At 43.8% G+C, this 18,991-nt stretch overlaps 1 protein-coding gene across 2 annotated transcripts in view; it reads left to right on the top strand.

The window, feature by feature from the left end:
• The window catches only part of NCALD (neurocalcin delta), a 124,156-nt gene extending 105,475 nt beyond the window's left edge, over positions 1–18,681 (top strand). For both annotated transcript variants that reach the window (XM_050709099.1, XM_035546407.2), the window contains exons 2-4: positions 10,229–10,625; positions 16,091–16,196; positions 17,074–18,681. In XM_050709099.1, coding sequence (XP_050565056.1) covers positions 10,248–10,625; positions 16,091–16,196; positions 17,074–17,171 — 582 coding nt within the window. In that variant the 5' untranslated portion in view covers positions 10,229–10,247 and the 3' untranslated portion in view covers positions 17,172–18,681. The remainder of the gene's footprint in view (positions 1–10,228; positions 10,626–16,090; positions 16,197–17,073) is intronic.
• Positions 18,682–18,991: the final 310 nt, after the last annotated feature.

Here is an 18,991-nt window from a genome sequence, read left to right as displayed (position 1 = left end):
GCTGGACTAGCATTGTGTGGTTGTCTTTTTTTTGTTTTGTTTTGTTTTTCTATACCTTATCTGCAGAATGAAGAATATATCTAGGAAAACAGAGAAGAGCTTTTGGGAAAAATAACAGACATTGTCTTAAACAAGAATAAAAATTTTATTTTATTTTGTTGGTGCTGAAGTCCATCATGTCAATATGACTTCTCAAACAGAATTCAAATTATGACTCATCTGAATGAAGTTACAAAACTTCCTAGCAATGTTCAAAAAATAGGAAATGATCACAGAGCAAATATTTTATTGAAATTATCAATTAAAAACCATTGCAAAATGAAGGTAGCTTGCTGTACTGCAGTTTGGAAAACATTCTAGCTGTTTAAACAAGATCCCTTCAGATGCAGGGGCTGTAGGCTGTGCCATATGTCACTGGGAAGATATTTTCTCATACGTTCACAGGAAAATCTTGGGTTTGAATGATGAATTCCTTGAATTTGGCAATGCAGAATGGAGAATAAAAGTGGCTAGCCTCAAACTCCCCTAGACAACCAGGAGCTAGAAACTCACCATATGTCATTGACTTCCACGAGCTATGCTGAGCAGCAGAATATCACCCTGTTCTGCAGAGCTACATACTGCCCTAAGTCATTAATACAAAGCAGATGGCTTTGTTGTTGATTAGAGCTGGTTAGAATCTGAAATTCCCATTCCACAGGAAACTTTGACATTTATATTTATTTTCACTACAAATCGGAACAAAACATCAAAATTTCCCGGTGGGATGGAAGTTAAAAATGATTCGGAAACACTGAGTTATTTCGTTGCACTGGTAATAAATTGTTTTCTCAATAATGTCAAAACCATTGTAATACTAAAATTAACATCTAAAATGAGTGTAAAAAAATTAATAATAAGATAAAGTCACATTGAAACTTTATGCTTTGTTAAAAGGAAATAGTAAAGTTGATAAATGAAATGATTAATTCTGACATTTTTCCAGAATTTATTTTTCTGAATGTGACACATTTCCACAAAACATTTTGATTTCAACTAAGCTGCATTATTCGATGGAAATGGGTTCTATTGAAGAAAATGTTCCCCCAGTGCTGCTCAGAGGCTCATCTTGTGAATACAAGGATGTAAAAATTCTTAGAAATGACATGCACAATGAAAAAAATTAATGCTTTATCTGCAGTTTAAAAATCTTATTTGAAAACTGTTCTAAAAAATTATTACAATTCCTACAAAATTCCTTTAGTTATAAATGTCATCTCTTACTTAAGTGTTGAGTTCAGGAACACTTGACAGTGCTAGGTGCTGGACAAGTCATGCCTGGCATGGACATTCATATCCATGAACTTGTAAACTTCAACATTAACTTGGAGCATCTTGTTTCCATCTCCTAACAAGATTCTGGTCCTGGCTGCCAAAACCTCCCACTCCCATTCTCCTGTTGCTGACTTTCCCTGAGAAAGTTCCACTAAATTTCTTCAATATAGAACAAAAACTCATGGTTGCTTTCCAGGTAGAAACCTCCACCATCATTCCTTTACCCATCATAGGAACATCTTTATGAATATCTAGTTTGCCAGTTAATGGCTCAGTTTTTTTCAATATCATGCTTTCATTTTATCTGTCAACACCAAGTCTCTGCTGTGGGATAGAAGACCATCTGTTAACAATTTTTTTAAGGGTAGAGTAAGCACAAATGTCACTCTTTGGGAGTCACATGCTATTTATTTACAAAGATATAAAAAAAAAATCAAGATCATGAATTCACATCAGCTTCTCACGTTACTTTGTGCAACAGTAGCTTTCTGCTTTAGTTTCCACTACCTTCCACCAAGGTATTGCATACATGGTTACATAAAGGGACTGAACGAGATGTAGGACAGATTAGAAACCCGATAAAGTTGCTGCTAGATGAATTTGATGACTGGTCTGCTTGGGTGCATTGGGGAGGATTATGTTACTACCCATGAGTGCCTTACACAATGGAGAGAAGCACTTCAGAAGAGAGGAGAATAAACTGCGTTTGACATAGCTCGAGCTGTGAGTATCAGGACAAAGACAAATTACGGTGAGGCAGACATGTAGGAAGGTTGGCTTTTCTAAAGCACTCAGGCCCTTATTAGGTACCAAAATAAATAGTGTGATTTTCTGGGAGAAAATCCCGGAGAATTTGAGAAGTTGCCTATTATGCAGGTGCCCAAATGGAAGATGTATTTCTTTTGAGAAGCCTGAATTAAATTGTGGGCGCTGAGCTGTTGAACAATGTGACCTCAAGCATTTTAGAAAACATGGTCCTGAAAGGGATTGTTAAACAAAGAAACTTCATGCTCCTGAGCTGGTCTCATAATAGAAGACAAAAATCACTGTAGAAAACGTCCGCCATTTGGATCTTGCTATAGGGTCTCCTTTTGAACAAATGCTGCTAGATAAAGTCACCCCCAGCTGGAATAGGCTGAGAGATTTTGCCAGCTCCCCTGTGGCTAGCTCAACACCAGTGTTTATAAATGCTGTGCTTAGCGAGACAGTTGAATGCAGCAAAATCTGGAAAAGCATCCTCGTAAGAATGGATGTCCTCATGTACTGCATTAGCAAAGTCTCTGCTGTCCTTTATCTTAAAATATTAGGCAAAGGTAGACATACTTCTATAAAAATGCTATTTCTGTAGAGTTTGAGAAATCAAATATATAAAAATGTATATCTAATTCACAAAAGTCATATCAAGTCTGCCAAGACTAAGAATTAGTCATTTTAAAGACCTTAGATGGTTCTACCTAGGATTAATGAAAAAAAAAATGTTTTGGGGTTGTTGTTTTAGAAGACCTATGGTAAACTGTTGTTCCTCAACTCTCTATAAAATAGTAATTATGAACCAAAAAAGCATGTGCATATTGTCATGATTTTTGTTGTAGTGAGCTCTTAAAGAGTGAGGAAGAGATGAAATGGCGAGACCCTTTGGGAGCTTGGAAAGAGGGCTTAAAATGTGTGTGAGTTCTTCCCCTTTTGCCTGCTTTCTGCTATCTTATCTCCTTATTTCTCACTAAGCAGAGAAAACATTACTTTCAAGCTGTTCTGGGTGGGTGAAGCCTTTGCTGGGCGGCCCGAGGGGATGACTAACTAGCACTTACTGCATAATTTTTCACACTGCTCATAGAGTGATGGGTCCCTCCTCACTTTCCAAAGTATTCTGGACAAAGCCGAGGCACTGAGCAAGTCTGGAGGGTCAGACTCCTACCATGTTCACAGGGAAGCGTAGTGCCCAAGCCCACTATTTAGACCTTGGAGGGCCACTGTAGGGTTTGGGAAGATTGATTGCTTTACGTGTAGTTCCTGTAGTCCCTTTTCTCGCAGCCTTCACTGCCTGCCTACACCTGTGTGAAGACAGAGACTATACCTTAATTAAGTAGAAAACTTTCCTAAAGAGCTCTCATTGAGCTGCTTTTGAGGTGGTGGAGATTTTGTGCTAAGGGGAGTGACCCCATCCTGTGTGCTATGACCATGCTCGCTGTGCAGCAGCAAGTTGCTGACTGACAGTAGCTGAAGAGCAGACCTGATTAATGTCCCCAAGCAACTAAAATCTGGTGGGCAGAGATGGAGCAGACAGGGCCCATGAGGTAGATGTACACCAAGTTTCAATTAGCATGGTTTCACAGGCGAGCTCTGTGAAGTCCTGAATGCAGGGCTTTAAACGGAAAGAGTGACTGACTGCAAGAATAATTAATGCACAATATGCTACTCTGTGCAAATCTGCAAAACGTGGTCTTTTCCCCCGACTCCAATACCAGAAATACTCATGCCTAGTCTTATTTTCCTGTAGCACACACTCAGCCTTGCAGGAAACAGTCTGGAAGCAGAGACCTTCTCCTGAGTCTCAGCAGGCTGAAGCTGCTGCAGTCTAAGGAGGCATGAGGGCATCAATCTAGTGAATGATCAGGTCCACAGGATTGCTTGCTGGTCACAAAACAATTCCAGCCTAACCCATGGGCATTGCTGAGAGTACCGTGATGAGCTGTTAGCTAGCATCTACCACTGATGCTGAAGACCTTGGTAGTAATGCATGAGCATTTATTGACAGGGCAGTGCCTTTCTGCTCCTTTTTCTCTCCTCCACTCCTACTCCAGCTCTCATTGCTAAAATGCACAAAGGAATTATGATAAAGAGAAACAGGAGACAACATGGAGCAGCTGTAGCATTTCTCTGCCAGCGTAAATCTGCAGGGATAGGAGCCTGGGCTTTTGATGTTCAATACCCCTAAGCGCCTCCAAGTTTGAAATGCATGAACCCTGTGCAGCTGCTCCTCCTTGGGCAGCCCACCCTGTTTCAAGCACGGAGCTATAAAGGTTTTGCTTTTATTTCTTATCCTTGGTTTCTCCTGAGAGCTGTAGCAGGAAAGCAAGGAATAAGTCGAAGGGGAAATTAGGGGCACCTTCTGCAAGGGAAGGATCCCCTCTGAGGGGGCTGAAGGAGCACAAAGTTTTACTCTGTAGAGTATATTTCAGGCATTGTGCACTTGTTACACTGCACTGCAAAGCTGTTTACTGCTCTTCCTTCTGAATATTCATAAGAGAATGTCAGATTTTTTAAATGAATCTTGCTTGTGAATTTTATCCATTTTTTTTGCCATTCGCCAATAAAATCAGACAAATTGAGAGTGGCAAGGCTGAAAATTTTACTCTGCATGTGTTTTTCTAAGTCCCTATGTGATTTTTTAATGTTTGGTTTCCTTTCAAAAATATGTTCTGAGTTGCTGCTTTAAAAAAATTAAATAAAAGCCTTCCCTGGCAAGCACCACCACGCTGGTTACTCAAATGAACCTCTGAAAAAGAACTAGAAATGGCCAGAAGGAAGCAAGGTGGCTGCTTCCAAGAGCCTGCAGGTTTCTGTAGAGCTGGGAAGAAAAATCTCCTGACAAGGCCGTGCTTGTGCATCACGGCAGGAAGCTGAGCAATGGGAGAAGTTGTTCTGCCCGGTCTGTCACAGCTCTGACCCAAAGCACGACATCCCACGAGTGGGGAAAGCAGAAGAAAAAAGAAAGCAAAAAAAAAAAAAAAAAAGCAAAGAGCCCCGTGAGAGGCAGTTCTGAGGTTGTGAGCATCAGGAGCTCCAAGGAGCTCAGTGAATGTCCACAGCCTCCTAGGCCTGGGGCCAACAGAGGTCACTGGACATGCCACCTTCCCTGGACAACCTGAGAGCTACAAGATGACAAGGACACGCCACCTTCCCTGGACAACCCGAGATGACAAGCTGTGCGTTGCCCACCTGCTGTTGGGCCTGCATGGGTTATCAGCCCATGACAAATCAGCATTCCGGCCATGGGAAGCAGTACACACAGAGATAGGGAGAAAAAGTGTCATTTTAGGTAGCTGCTGCTTTGAACTGTCTCACTGCAGTTTGTACAAGCAGTTAGCAGCATTACAGCCTAAAGAAATAACTGACCTTAAGAAGGAAACCTAGCTTGTGTACCAGAAAGTGCTCTCAAGGGCCCTGACTCCTGTAACCAGGCACTCCTTCCCTGCACGTAAAGGCACTGACAAGGAGCAACCAGGGGTGTCTCTGGAGCTGCAGAAGGAGAAGGCCAGAGAAATGAGCTTTTGGATCCCCACACGCTGTGCTGTGGAGGCTGGCATGCAGTGGCAGGAGATGACTGTCAGTGGGTAGGACATGAAAGCTGTTGCAGAGTGATGCTTGTATCCCACTCAGCTCTCAGCTCGTTCCAGCTGCTGGCAGGAGCTGCTTTGGCTGCCTGGCAGAGACTGAAATACCACCACCGCTATTCTCAAGGAAGTTCTCAAATTAGGTGTTAGAAACGTAAAGACAGCATCGTCCCATAAGTGGATTTTTTCTTGGAAACAGATCAGACTGTGTGTATAATAAACCAAGAAGTGGCAGTTTCTGAAGACAAACAATGAGTTGGTTCGTCCCTGCTTTCTGTAACATTGCAGAGCCATGCTGCTGGTCGAGCAGGACGGTAGTGGTCTGCCTTCATTTTGACAGGGATGGTCTTTATAGCCAAGTCTATGGTGTGATTTGTCTTGCTGTCCCCACTGGAAATATATTGGGCAAGACTTGTGTCTACACTGGTTCTTCACATCTTTCAGGTGCTTTCAACTTTGCTAGCTTTAAACTGCCCAACATTATAAATTTCCTGTTTTCAGAGCAACACCTCTCCCTGGGCAAAGTGCCCTTTGTTCATTATACTTTTTCTCAGCAGATCCTCCAGGAACTGGAGGAAAAAAAAAAAAAAAAAAAGGAAAGAATGTCTTTCTTTGGGTGTCAAGGTAAAAGGGCAACAGATCTTGTAAGCATTTGAATATACAATATCCTTTGTGCATCCCACACCGGCCTAACAACAGCCGTTGTTAGAAATGTGTTGCTAGCAGTTGCTTATGTTACAGACAGGAAAAAAAAAAAAAGATTTATTTTAAAGAAATATGTTCAGATGCTTCCATTGTACTCATGTGGTGATGGATTAGCTGCATGCCCTGAGCTGCCGCAGTGTCAGCAGGCAGGTCCCCAGCTCCTGAGGGGCAGGCAATATGGTCGCTTTATCGTGAGGTTTCAGATCAAGGTGATAACTGCACATGAGCGGCAGCAAACTGCTGGCTGGGGACATGGGGCAGAAGAAGGGTTCGTTGCCTTCCTATCCACCAGGTCTCTCTGCCTGAGGAGAAGGCTGGAGCAACACTGATGTCCTGTCTGCGCCCCAGGGAAAGGCAGCCCAGCAGGAGCCGGTCACTGTTTCATTTATTTATTCTCTTAGGATTGCCACGGCGTGCTGTCTGCCAGCAAGCTCTGCCTTCAGTCCCATCTGCAAAATTCCACACTTAGGCCTGATTAGATCTAGCTCTAAACATTTGATTTATGGAGCATCCCCTATGACATTTCCTACAATAACCAGCAAACAGATTCTTCCCACGGCAACCACACAGCAGTGACACTTCCCTTTACAATCTTCTATCTTCTGTTGGCTGAAATGGTATGGACTCTTCAAGCCATAAAGGCATCAAAAACACCTTCTTTTACCAAACAATATTTTCCTCAGAAATAAGACATTAATATTTTTGTATGTCATGTTGACCCACGCAAGAAGTCATTCATGTACATTATGTCCAGCACCATTGTATTACAGGAAGAAACTGGTGCAGAAATGTAATTAAACATAATCATTAAAAAATAATTTGCCTTTGTTTTGTATACCTCCAGCAGTTATTTTTCTGAATGTCAATGTTTTACTTTGCAATTGTGGTTGCCATTCACTACTTACTTGCTCTATTATAATGTCTAACAATTTATTATAATTCTGAAAGGTCTACAAGAGGTCATAAACTGTGGAAAAAAGGCCTAAGATAAGATCCAGTTTTATTTCATCCTTTGTATTTATTGCTGCCATTGCTAACTGAAAGTCTCTTAGCTCACTGTACTCTGTCCATAATCCAATCTGTCCTGAAGAGGCAGGCAGCAACGTATGAAGTGATTATAAGGATCTTCAAGTGTCCTCAAGGATTTTCTGTACTTGGACTGCAAAAGCATTTTGATCTGTTGTTGATAGAATGGGCACAATAAATCCCATCGTTACTGTTCATAGAACACCAGCTATTAATAATGAACAATTTGGAGGGCAAAGACCATGATACATATTCAGCACAAGTGTACTCAGGAATAATACCACAGCTTTTGACTGTGTTGCCTGGAATCACGGTGGCTATGAATTTCATCCCCTTTCTGCGAGCCACGTATGATTGGTTCTCCCCTTGTGCCTGGAAAACAGATTTTTCTCATTGTGATGTTTTGCTGTTACCAACAAAAGGCACTGTGTTCTGTTATTCTTTATTTTTATAAAAATATGTTGCACCTGCAGCCATGCGCAGCTATAAACGCACCAGTTTTTGGATTGAAGCACATCACCTTTGTCTGCCTCACGAAGGCCAGAGACTTAACGCTACCCCATGATTTTGTTTTTCATAAGACTCTGGACTGGAAGTGCACAGGCTGAGTTTTGCATTTGCCAATGTTTGAGGTATTAAAAAGCGGCGAGGGATTATATTGCTAATGCCAGCTCCCTCCTACTGCAGCTGGCTTGCGCGTGATTCAGAGACCTTCCCTTCCTCCTCTCACCCTCTGAAAAGTGTGCGGCCCCAGGGCTATGGAGCAGTGGCAGGCCGTGGGCGTGGGGAGCTGCTAAAAGCTTTGGGGATTGTTCTCCTTGCTTTTTGTTAAACTGGTGCCGCTTGAAACCAAGCCTTGACACTTCACTTGCCCAGGTGCTTCTGTGTCCTGCTGGCAGAGCCTGCTCCTGCCGTTCCTCTTAGCCTAAACCTTTCTAATGTGGTCCATTTGCTCAGCTCACCCCCGGGTTGTTTATTGTAGATCCCATCCAATGCCAGCTGAAGGCAACGCAACCCTCAGCTGCCTCAGCAGCTGTTGGAAAGGGCCTATAAAACAGGGACATTTTTGCCATTTTCAGGGTATTAAGAGCTTGGATGATTTAAAAACCGCACAGCAGGCTTTCGTCAGGAGGAAAGGCAACAGAAAAAAATACCTTTGAGGTGGCATCGTCCACTTTCCAAGTGTTTTAGAGACGCTATGGGGGGAAAAGACATCACCTCAATTAAGGTAGTTGTCCAGGGCCCTGAAATGGCCAGGAGATGGAGAAGCTCCCAGCAGGCAGGCCTCTCACCCCTGTCAACCTCCCCATGGGCAGGGGAGCCTCTTCTCCATCAGGGCAGCAGTTCAGTCTAGACATCTAGCTACCAGCCAGCCATGGATCCTGTGAGGAACGGCCAGATCTAGGATGGATCCCCCCATTTTACCTTCAAGAAATACAGCTTTTGGTTTGTTGTGCTTCAAGAACACGGGAGAATAAGAAGTCAGTCTTTTTATTCCTGGGGGGGGTCAAATTCACCTTGTGAGAAGTTCAGCTTCTCACCACAGGAAACAATTAACATCAGTCAGGGGGAGCCTCAATTTCTCCCTCAATTTCTTTCTTTTTTTCTCTATTTAAAGTATTACCTTGATCTAGAAAGAACATTTTACTGGATGTTCATTTGCCACACTAGACATCGTTCATAAATCCTTCTCTGCAACTCGAAGACTCTGTTCTGACAACAGCGTGGGAGTCTTGTATAAATTATTTTGCAGTTCTGCTTAAGTTGTCCATACATCAGATTTCAATGGTGACTGTCATTCCTATGATAAATTCTCAGGCAGGTTTCTGTCGATAAAGCGTAGCTTCCCACAATTCAGGTACAATGCTAAGCTTCCAGTAAAACTGATGATGCTGGCTTTTGGAGCCAATGCACTCACACCCCTATACTTAAAACCCAAAGGGCATCAATCGTTAGTAAATCTGCTGCACAATGTGATATGTAGCAACTTGCCTTAAATAAAATAGAACTAGGGTGATTTAACTGAAACAGTGGAGATAAAAGCTGCATCCAAGAATATTTCTTAACTGTTAAGTGAAATGAATTTCCAGTTTTGTTGTCTGGGTATTTTTTTTTCAAAAAACCATGACCACCCAGATCACTATTACTCAGTTATAGCTCCAATTTATAGCTACAAGGAGAATTAAAAAAAAAAAAAAATTAGTTTGGGGTGGGGGAATCCACCATTGATAAAATCTTTCCAGATTTTATCTGCATTTGAACTGAAATGAGAATTGGTCCCTGCCAAACAGAAGAGGCAATTTATGGGTTGCTCTGTTTCACTCTGGCTGTAAAGATGTGTCTAGAAGTGGAGTTCCTGGTTTCAATACACATTGCAGATGCACTCTGATCCCATTCTGAAGCAGGACCAAGCAAAAGTAATCTTCTGCAGCAGCCTGGTTTCAACCAGGGTATAAAAAATGGTAGGTCCTTTGGGTGAGGTCCCTGAGTTATCTGGGTGCCCCGGCTGGAGGCTGTGCCGCAGCATACAGCTGCCAGTTAGCCTACTGCTTGCAACAGCCATTGCTTACAGTGTGATTTAAAAAGGAAAGTAGGATAAATTCGACATAATTACAGTTCTCCAGACTGTGAAAAGGTAATGTAAATAACATTAGATTAGGCTTGTTAGTTTTTTCAGATTTTTCTTGTAGTAGGGTACACGTCCCAAAGTTTTGGTTGATTCCCAAGTGTGAACTATCATCAGAAAACTCCAGCACACTGTCCTTCTACAGCCTCCAAACTAATTGTTATTAATATTTACAATCACTTTTAATTACTATAATTTAAATGAAGCTGGTTTTCCTCTGCAGGTAATATTTTGACACCAATATGGGAAAGCAAAACAGCAAGCTACGCCCTGAAGTCATGCAAGATTTGCTAGAAAGTACAGACTTTACAGAACACGAGATCCAGGAGTGGTACAAAGGCTTCTTGAGAGACTGTCCAAGTGGACACTTATCTATGGAGGAGTTTAAAAAAATATATGGGAACTTTTTCCCTTATGGGGACGCTTCTAAGTTTGCGGAACATGTATTCCGCACTTTTGACGCCAATGGAGACGGAACAATAGATTTCAGAGAATTCATCATAGCCTTGAGCGTAACGTCGAGAGGTAAACTGGAGCAGAAGTTGAAGTGGGCATTCAGCATGTACGACCTTGATGGGAACGGCTACATCAGCAAGTCAGAGATGCTGGAAATCGTGCAGGTACGTGCTGCTCAGAGGCACCCCTTCGCCTCCCTCATTACAGAGAGATGCCACAATGAGAACATCTGGCAGCATCTGGGGGGTTATGTTCTAGGTTCTCTGTCTAGTGCTTTAATGTGAAATTTTGTTTCATTTGGCAAAGGTTTTGTCACAGTTCATACTACTGCATTTGATATCCAGTGTAGTGTTTTTCTGAGCAACCTGCTGCATGGGAAGCTCTCCTTCAGGAGCTCTGCTGGGCTGGAGCACAGCAGCTAGTATGATGATCAATGTGGTTCTGTCCTCTGCGAAATCACTGTCAACTAATTACAATTAATTACAGTTGAACCAAGTACCTTAGATTAACCAGGTTTTTACTTTTAAGGAAGGCAGGCTCCCTCTACAAGAAATTTACTTTGAAACCACGTTATTATTAAAAGCCAGCTCACATATTTTAAAACATATCTGTCTGCCTAATTCCAGCAAGGTCTGCATACTTAATGCCATACTAGCTATCTTCATATTAACTTGCCAGTATAGATAAACCTTATCTGGATAGATGATGATTCCCTTCGCAGCCTCTTTGGATGCATTTCCTTGTGCTGTTAGTAGGAGTCCCACCTCATTTTGTCTTCCTCTAACATGTTTTCACCCTCGAGGCACATCACTCTACTGAAAGCTTTAAAATATTTTTGGTACGGTAGGGTATTTACACAGCTTGAGTCTGTGTAAAGCAGCACCATAGAAGAAAAAAAAAAAATCCTGTTATCAAGATTTTTATTTCATGGAAAATTTTGCCATGCTAGCTATGTACTGTATTATTCAGATTTATATTTGTGCTGGAAATGAAACGAAAGGAATGCACACTAATTACAGTCCATGATGGCAAGCTGCGTGTACGGAATCGGTTTAATGCGTGGTGCCCTTGTCTTTTTATAAGGGCACTTCTGTGTCCTCCAAACAGTAACAAACACGAGCACTCACGCTGCTTTTTGGTAAGAGCAGATACATGCCTCAGCTGCAAATGTAGGGTTGTTGCACTGTCTTTCACGTTTTATTTTGCATTCATGTATCTGGGTTAAGAAGCAGGACTGCGCTGAGCTGCAGACACCTCCCTGTCTGAGTGTCATGACAGACTCCGTGGAATATTTGCATTAGAAGATGCTCTGTTCCTTACAAATCTTCCACTCCCCCGGGCAGGGTAAACAGGCTGCCAGTTATTGTTTTTCTGGCTGTATTTCTCCTTATGAAGAAAAATAAAAAAAAGACAAACCAAAGAAACAACCATAAAACACAAAGAATCCCCAAAGAACCAACAAAGCACAAAGCAAAGACAGGGGAGCCCAGCCCAAGCAAGTGTCTGTTCCTCAGGAGAAGGCGCCTCAAAGACTGCAGGACCCCTTGCTGCTGACAAGTATTTCGGGAAGGCCTGAGTGCTCAACTGCAACATAAACCCCCAAGATCAGAAGTCTTACAAATACAAAGGACAAGCCCACAAATGTGTTTGTGTCAAATTTAATGAGAACATCAATGGCTGGGGTCTCTGTAGTGATCCAAGCTATGGCCAGCAGAACTGGCAGCTTTTCCCAGTTCCCGCAGATCTGCTCACCAGCATGTTTAGAGGCTGAAATGCTGCTCAGCCTCCTTCGTCATCACGTTGGTACCAAATCGTAGCTTTGTCTTTCACAACCATGCTGCCATCACGAAACAAAGCTGCAGCAGAAGAGTTAGTGCAGGGTGATGTTTTGTCCATCTGTACACCCAACCCTAAGCCATACTTGATGGAAACGATTGCTTTGTTTCATGTTTCTGAAATCACATTCTTTGTTGGAGAAAGAGGAAAGTCAAATGGATATGCAAGTGTCATAGGAGGAGCATATACTACCCTGCAAGCTGACCAGCATGTCGTCCCACTGTCGTGGTGCTCAGAGCCTCCTGTGGGCCAGTCTCTCACCAGACATTTCTGTACCGTGAACAGTCAGGAAAGCTGCCCCTTTCATGAGGCAGTTGATTTGTAGATCTCACCCTGATCTCTTCTTCCAGTTTTCATGGCCATGCTGATGATCTTGTATTGCACAGGCCAGCCCCTACTCCTCCCTGTTGTGTAGGATTTGCTGCACTGTCTCTGGAAGCACGTTCAGCTGATGTATGAAACAAGTAAAGGAGCACCTTTTCGTGCTTTATCAAGACACCTTTTGATACATGGTGATCAGACTTATGAGAAAGCAGCTAGCAACTATCACTTTCATTTACAAAAGATGACTATTTTTTAATATGGAAAGACAGGATTCTGTATCAGATGTCTTCCTCGGTACCCTAAGCCACTGATAGTGAAAAACAGAACTAATATCTCTGATACATGTCTCAGAGGAACCTATTACAAGTCCCTTATCTAGCATACATTTGCATATTAATATAGCAGGATTTACTGTTTTCATCTGGATTCTTGCATGAGACAATACATCAAAATGAATGCTAAAAGAAAGGCAATCAGTCTCAAAGTCACAGTTTCACTGAAAAAAAATGCTGCCCCCATTACAGTTCCAGGGTGCCCGGAGTTTACTGCACCTGAAATAATGGGGAAGAGAAGCAAGCCATGCTTCTCTTCTTTCTCAGTCTGCTTTTCTTTGTGCTTTTACAGCCATTTCTCTGCAGCCACTTTCCCTGTTATGCTGATGGCTACTTTAATTTCCTTGCTTAGTGCCACCAGTGGCACTACAAATGGTCCAGAACAGCTTCTTGAAGCCACTGTGATCCTACTACTGTGCATAGCACATCTGCAAATACTGTGAGAAGGGGTTTCATAGCCTGCCCTCCTGCCAGACCTCACCGCAGGTCCTCCTGCTCTAGAAATGCTTTTCACATCTCTCAGATGTTTACCCATAATCTAAATAGTCCAGACCACTCAAAAATAGCTGGCTAGAAAGTTTGTGTTTGCTCCCCTGGATGAAATGGGACATACTTGGCAAGAGTCTCTTGAAACAAGACTTCAAAAAAAAGATGGAAAACTTGTTCTAGGGGCACAATTTTTCACACCGTGGAATCATAAGGCACCTTAAGAGCACTTAGCAGAGAGATGAGAATAACACTTTTGGTTTAATAGGAACAAGAGGACATCCATTTCACTTGCTGGGCTAGCTTATCTGTAAGCCGGGAGGAAACAGAAGCTGGTATGGGAAGAAGCAGAAGCTGATACGGCTCTCCGTAAAGGCAGCATCAAAAATCCCTGTCAGACTGAGAGGAAAGCAATTTTTTTCAGGTTGGAGGAGGTCCAAACCTCCTCCTGCTTAGTGCCCCCAGTGGCTTTCCACCCCAGCACGGTGAGGCCAAGGCCTTTACTCCATGTGGAGCAGAGCCCCCACAGCCCTTCGGTCCCAGGTTACGCAGCCCAAGGTGAGCATAGCCCAGCTCCATGGGACTACTGCAAGGAACCAGCTTCCTTCGAGAGCTCACCCTTTCAAACCCACAATAAAGAGCCCTGTGTAGCTGCACTGAATTAGTACGGGGCAAATCTCAAGATCCTGAATCAGTTTTAGCTGTTTTTCACTTTGGGAAAACTTCCCACTGAGCTTCTGAGTAAGGGCAGAAGAATTTGTCCAGAGTAACCATTTTCAGCATGAAAGGAACGCTTACTATGTTATTCCCATCTGGCTTTCCTAGAATATCTCATCTGTTATTCGCTTCACATGCCTCTGTGAAAAGGACCCTGTAGGATGAAGTCATCTTGAAGTGCTTTTTTTTTTTTTTTTTTGTCCTTAAAATCTGCATATTCTTACTATGGTTGCTTTGATCACAGTAAACACGGCTGTGCTGGGCCGGGGCATTCCTCCCACACTTTCAGTACAGACTCTGCCATCCTCTCCCCCTGAGAGAGGGAATGACCCCTCCACCTCTCTTCCTCCCCCAGACAAAAGCCAGACAGCTTAAGATGCTTACACAGTGGCAGGTTTATGAGCCTCATCTCTGCTCGGATCCCCGTGAGCCTTGCATGCTGGTCAGGATGAGGCGGGTGCAACTTCTCACTGCCCGCCATCTGCTCTTTTTCTCTTCGCCTACTCCCACTGTTCATTTGCTTGCAAGTTCATCCCTTCTTCTGTCCTCCTGGCCATCAGATGATCAAGATTGTGTGGACAGCATCTACTGAGGTTCATACTCTGGCACCCTAAATCTCTTGGGAGCCTTTGGGCATCCCCACAGCACAACCTGTGATGATGGTGATTAAAAGGGTACCCACCATGTTCCCATTCAGCCAACCATTGTCCATGCCGAAATGTTCTCCCACTACAGCCTACCACCAGCATTACAGACTCAGCAGAGGGCAGACCAGGAAATCTGTGGCCTCAGCCTTGGTGACAAAACCGAGGGAGCAGATGTTTGGCTGTGCTGAGCATAAGTGATAAATATTTAATTAAACAGACAAATGCCTTTCTCGGGGTGTAATGCTTGATGTTATTTAAACGCCAGGCAGTCTGAAAGGTGAGCTGGTTCTGCTGACAGAGGAGAAGGCAGTGAGATGGCTGAGGCAATGTGTGCTCCCTGGGCTGCATGTAAAGTGTTCGTGCTGCTCAGCAGCGTCCTCCAGCTGGTGAACCAAAGCTGTCATGGTCCTGGGGCTGTCCCTGGGCCAGAAGACTGCAGTGTGCCAGGCAGAGTGCTTTCATGGGTGGAAAGTGTGGAAGGGGAGCCACAGTGAGCCATCTGGGTTCTGCAGGAGGACCCAGCCTCCAGAGCAAGAAGAAGCGAAGAAGAGATCCTCACTTTTCGTGTTTTAAAATTAAAGTTACCTCTCTCTTAGGGGCAGCTGGAATCGTGCAGGACTAATGGATTTGTCTGTGCAAAGAGTAATGATGAGTGGCACCAGTGCTGTGTGGGACCAGGACATCTGCTCCCTGTGGAACAAATTATGAATGGTGCTTTTTTAGCTGTGGAGGCACACAAGGAGAAGGCCACCTCGTTGTTGGTCAAGCCTGTGAGACTTGGCAAAGGCAGGGATGAGTCACTGCCCTCCACGGGCAGGATGCCAACCGAGCAGGGAGAAGGCAGATGGGTGCACAAAAGGTGGGGTGAAGGACAGGAGAGGTGAGGATGGAGCCTGGGTGGCTGAAGGTCCGAGGTGAGTTGTGGCACGGGATGAGACCTCAGTGGTCCTTCTGCTCCCCACGTCCCGGGAGCTGCTGGTGCCTAAGTGCAGTTCAAGTGATAAATTCATCCAAAGACTGTTTTCATAATGGAAAATGTAACCTCAGTACAAGCCCAGATTGTGTTCAGCTGTGACTAAATAAGGAAACACGTTATTTTCTAAACGAGTGTCCCACTGAAGAGGGCAGCTGCATGTACTGGTGCCACCTACTCCCTTCAGCGTCTGCAGAGCAAATCCCAGACAATGCTCCCGGGAGATTTTCTGCCTATTTTGGTCACCAGGAGATAACCATACCCCTACACTAACGTGTTTCTTACCAGCTCTTTACTCCTGTCATATCACACAGGCAATCTATAAGATGGTTTCTTCTGTAATGAAGATGCCGGAAGATGAGTCAACACCAGAGAAGAGGACAGAGAAGATCTTCCGTCAGATGGACACCAACCGAGACGGTAGGCTCCCTCCAGGTGCTGGGTGTCCCCTCGGACTCACCACTCCTCCTCCAGCCACCTGGGCAAAGCCGTGGTGCCCATGGTCCCTCCTCACCACCCTGCAGACACCCTGCAGGGCTCAGAGGGGTGCAATGCTCAGAAACACTGCTCAGGAACCCACAGCCAGGTCTTTTGTTTTCTTCTCAAATTACATTTCTTTTCCTGTCAGTTCATTAACTTCACACTGGGAGATGGTTATCTCTTAGTAAACGCCCAATATTTTCCACTGAGGAGCAGGGTATGGATTTGCCTGGATTTTAGGTTTTTAAAAACCCGTGCCTGCGTTGTCTGCTCCCACCTGGAAGGGGTGTTGTTGCATGCAAACTAGTAAAACCACCACAAACTTATGCCAAAATAACTCTTATCTCCATAAAACCTCAAGAAATTGTTGAACCATGGGAAAAATCTATGTGTCTGTGGCCTCTTCTTCGAAAGGAGGTCTATCCAGGGTGACTCAGTCTCACCTCAGCTGTAACCAGGCCTTGTACGTTTGGCGTTAGCTCACCCCTACCTCCCTGTAGGAGGATTTTGGGACACCATGTCTTTTCCTTTTCTTTAAGGAAAGGCACCAGGAACCATGTGTTGCTGGGGGAGATGAAACCCCCTGCCTTCCCACAGGAGCAGGGTGTTGCTGGCACCCACAGAAAGTGCTGCTCTGTGGCCACCATCCTCCAGCTATTCTTTCTCCAAACCAGCATCCCAAGGAAGGGCCCCTCAGTCTGCCTTTGCACCCCCAGGGATTTTCCTTGCCCCCTGCCAGCATCCTTCCACTATGCTTCTCCTCAGGCTCAGCAGGCGTGCAGACCCACCGTGCTAAGCCAACGTGTCTCTTTTCTAGGAAAGCTCTCTCTGGAAGAGTTCATCCGAGGCGCCAAGAGCGACCCGTCAATAGTCCGACTCCTGCAGTGCGATCCCAGCAGTGCCGGGCAATTCTGAACCCAGTCTTTGGATGAATTATATATCTGCTTTTTTTTTTTTTTTTCCCTTGCCAAACAACATTCATGGTAGTGTTGCCTCTGTATGGCCAATTATGCCTTCATTTGTGGCATCTTATAGCTTCTTTTGTTGTGGATTAATTATAAGAATGCTGAATTGCTCTTAACAATTTGTCCAGAGCACGGGCAGTACTGTTTTAAACAGATATTGTGGTGTTATCATTGTTTTAAAGATTTTGTTTTTTCGTTTTAACGTGTCTGTTTTGGAAAGTACGCATTGAGAAAGAGAAAACCAACAACAAAACCCTTGGCAGCAAGACATACTGATAGGTCTTAGGTTGCTGCTTTAGTAGCTGAGTGTTCACCCAGAGGACCTGAAAGTGTAGCAGAGATTGAAGCAAAAGGGTTGTGATGGGGCAGGACCCGCCTGGGACCTCCTCTCCTGTCCAGGAGGCACCAGTGAAGCTCAAAGACAGGATGACGATCGTCCGCAACCGGTGAGGGCTGCACCATCCGCACCCCTGCTCCTGTGCCTCGTTGTTTCAATGCTGTGAACATTTTCAAGAAAAGAAAAGAAAAAAAAACAACAGTTTTTACTTGGTTTACAGTGGTTGGTTTCACATGGCTTTATCTGAAAATCCAGCAATTTGCAGTCCTGATCCCAAAATCCACAACTGACGATACCTCTTGCCATTTGGGGTCAGCAAAAGCAGACGTGGATATTGAAAAACTGGGTATTGACAATGAATTTAAGGGAGATACATGTTGAATGTGAAGTTTTCAGGTTAGTAATAAAATAGTTTCTACTAAGGAGAGTGGGCATTGAGCCAAGGAAATGATGTACACCTGTAAGCAGCTAAAACTGAGGCAAACCAGCTATTTTGAATGCTCTTGTGCAGTATGAAGTTTTGGGGGTGTTTTTGTCTCTCTCCACGTAGCTAACGCAATTTCTGGGCCTGCTCCAAGGGGAAGGCCGTCATCAAAACTTGTTTTAAGCATAAAATTGTAGCATTTATATTTCCTTTATTTTAGTAAAGCTCAAAAGTCTGTACTGAAACAAGGAAATGGTACGCTTTATGGTATATTTATATATATAAAAATTAAAACGACAAAAAAAAAGAAAAAAAGATCAGCTCCAAGAGAAATGTTGAATGTTTATCTTTTCGCCTAGATGCAGGACTTCTGAAATTTGCCGCTGCAAAACCTCCATCCTTTGGCCAGAGTCGCTGCATTCAAAGCTGGGGTGCAGGCGTGGGATTTCTTGGTAACTGTACAAGCGCTGCTGCGACGGAAAGGCTTTGGTGACAGGAGGCATTACGCTGACTAAATTGGCATTAATCTGTCATTAGCTGAAGGCTGCTCTGTGATCCCGCTGGCGAGGTGTCCGTGCGGGCGGTGGACAGCCTTGGGAGCCCGTGGGCTCGGCAGGACGACCTTTGCCTGACAGGCGAGGCTGGCGTTTTGTCAAGTGACCTTGTAGATGCTAATCCCCAGTAGCCTTAATTTAAAATAAACTGAGTAAAATAAGTCTGCTTCGCAGATGATGATTAACTAAGTACTAATTAGAAGTCATGAAAAAGTAGCCGAGTGTGAATAATTTTTTGTTGAACACTAGCTAGCATGTACAATAATTAAGAGAGAAAGAAAAATCCTTAGACTTAATTTCTCGTTACCATTTGCTTTGCCAGGTTTGATATGCAAAGCCTATTAAAATAAAATAAAAATAAATTAGCATTGTTAATCAGTTGTACTAAAACGATCATGAGTGGCTAATTGCACATAATAAAAATCTTCAGGCGCACACTTTTGTCTCAAATGATC

Source organism: Cygnus atratus, chromosome 2 (genome assembly GCF_013377495.2).
Source record: "Cygnus atratus isolate AKBS03 ecotype Queensland, Australia chromosome 2, CAtr_DNAZoo_HiC_assembly, whole genome shotgun sequence".
Classification (NCBI taxonomy): domain Eukaryota; kingdom Metazoa; phylum Chordata; class Aves; order Anseriformes; family Anatidae; genus Cygnus; species Cygnus atratus.
The sequence above is the reverse complement of the archived record's forward strand: the minus strand, read 5'-3'. Positions and strand labels throughout refer to the sequence as shown.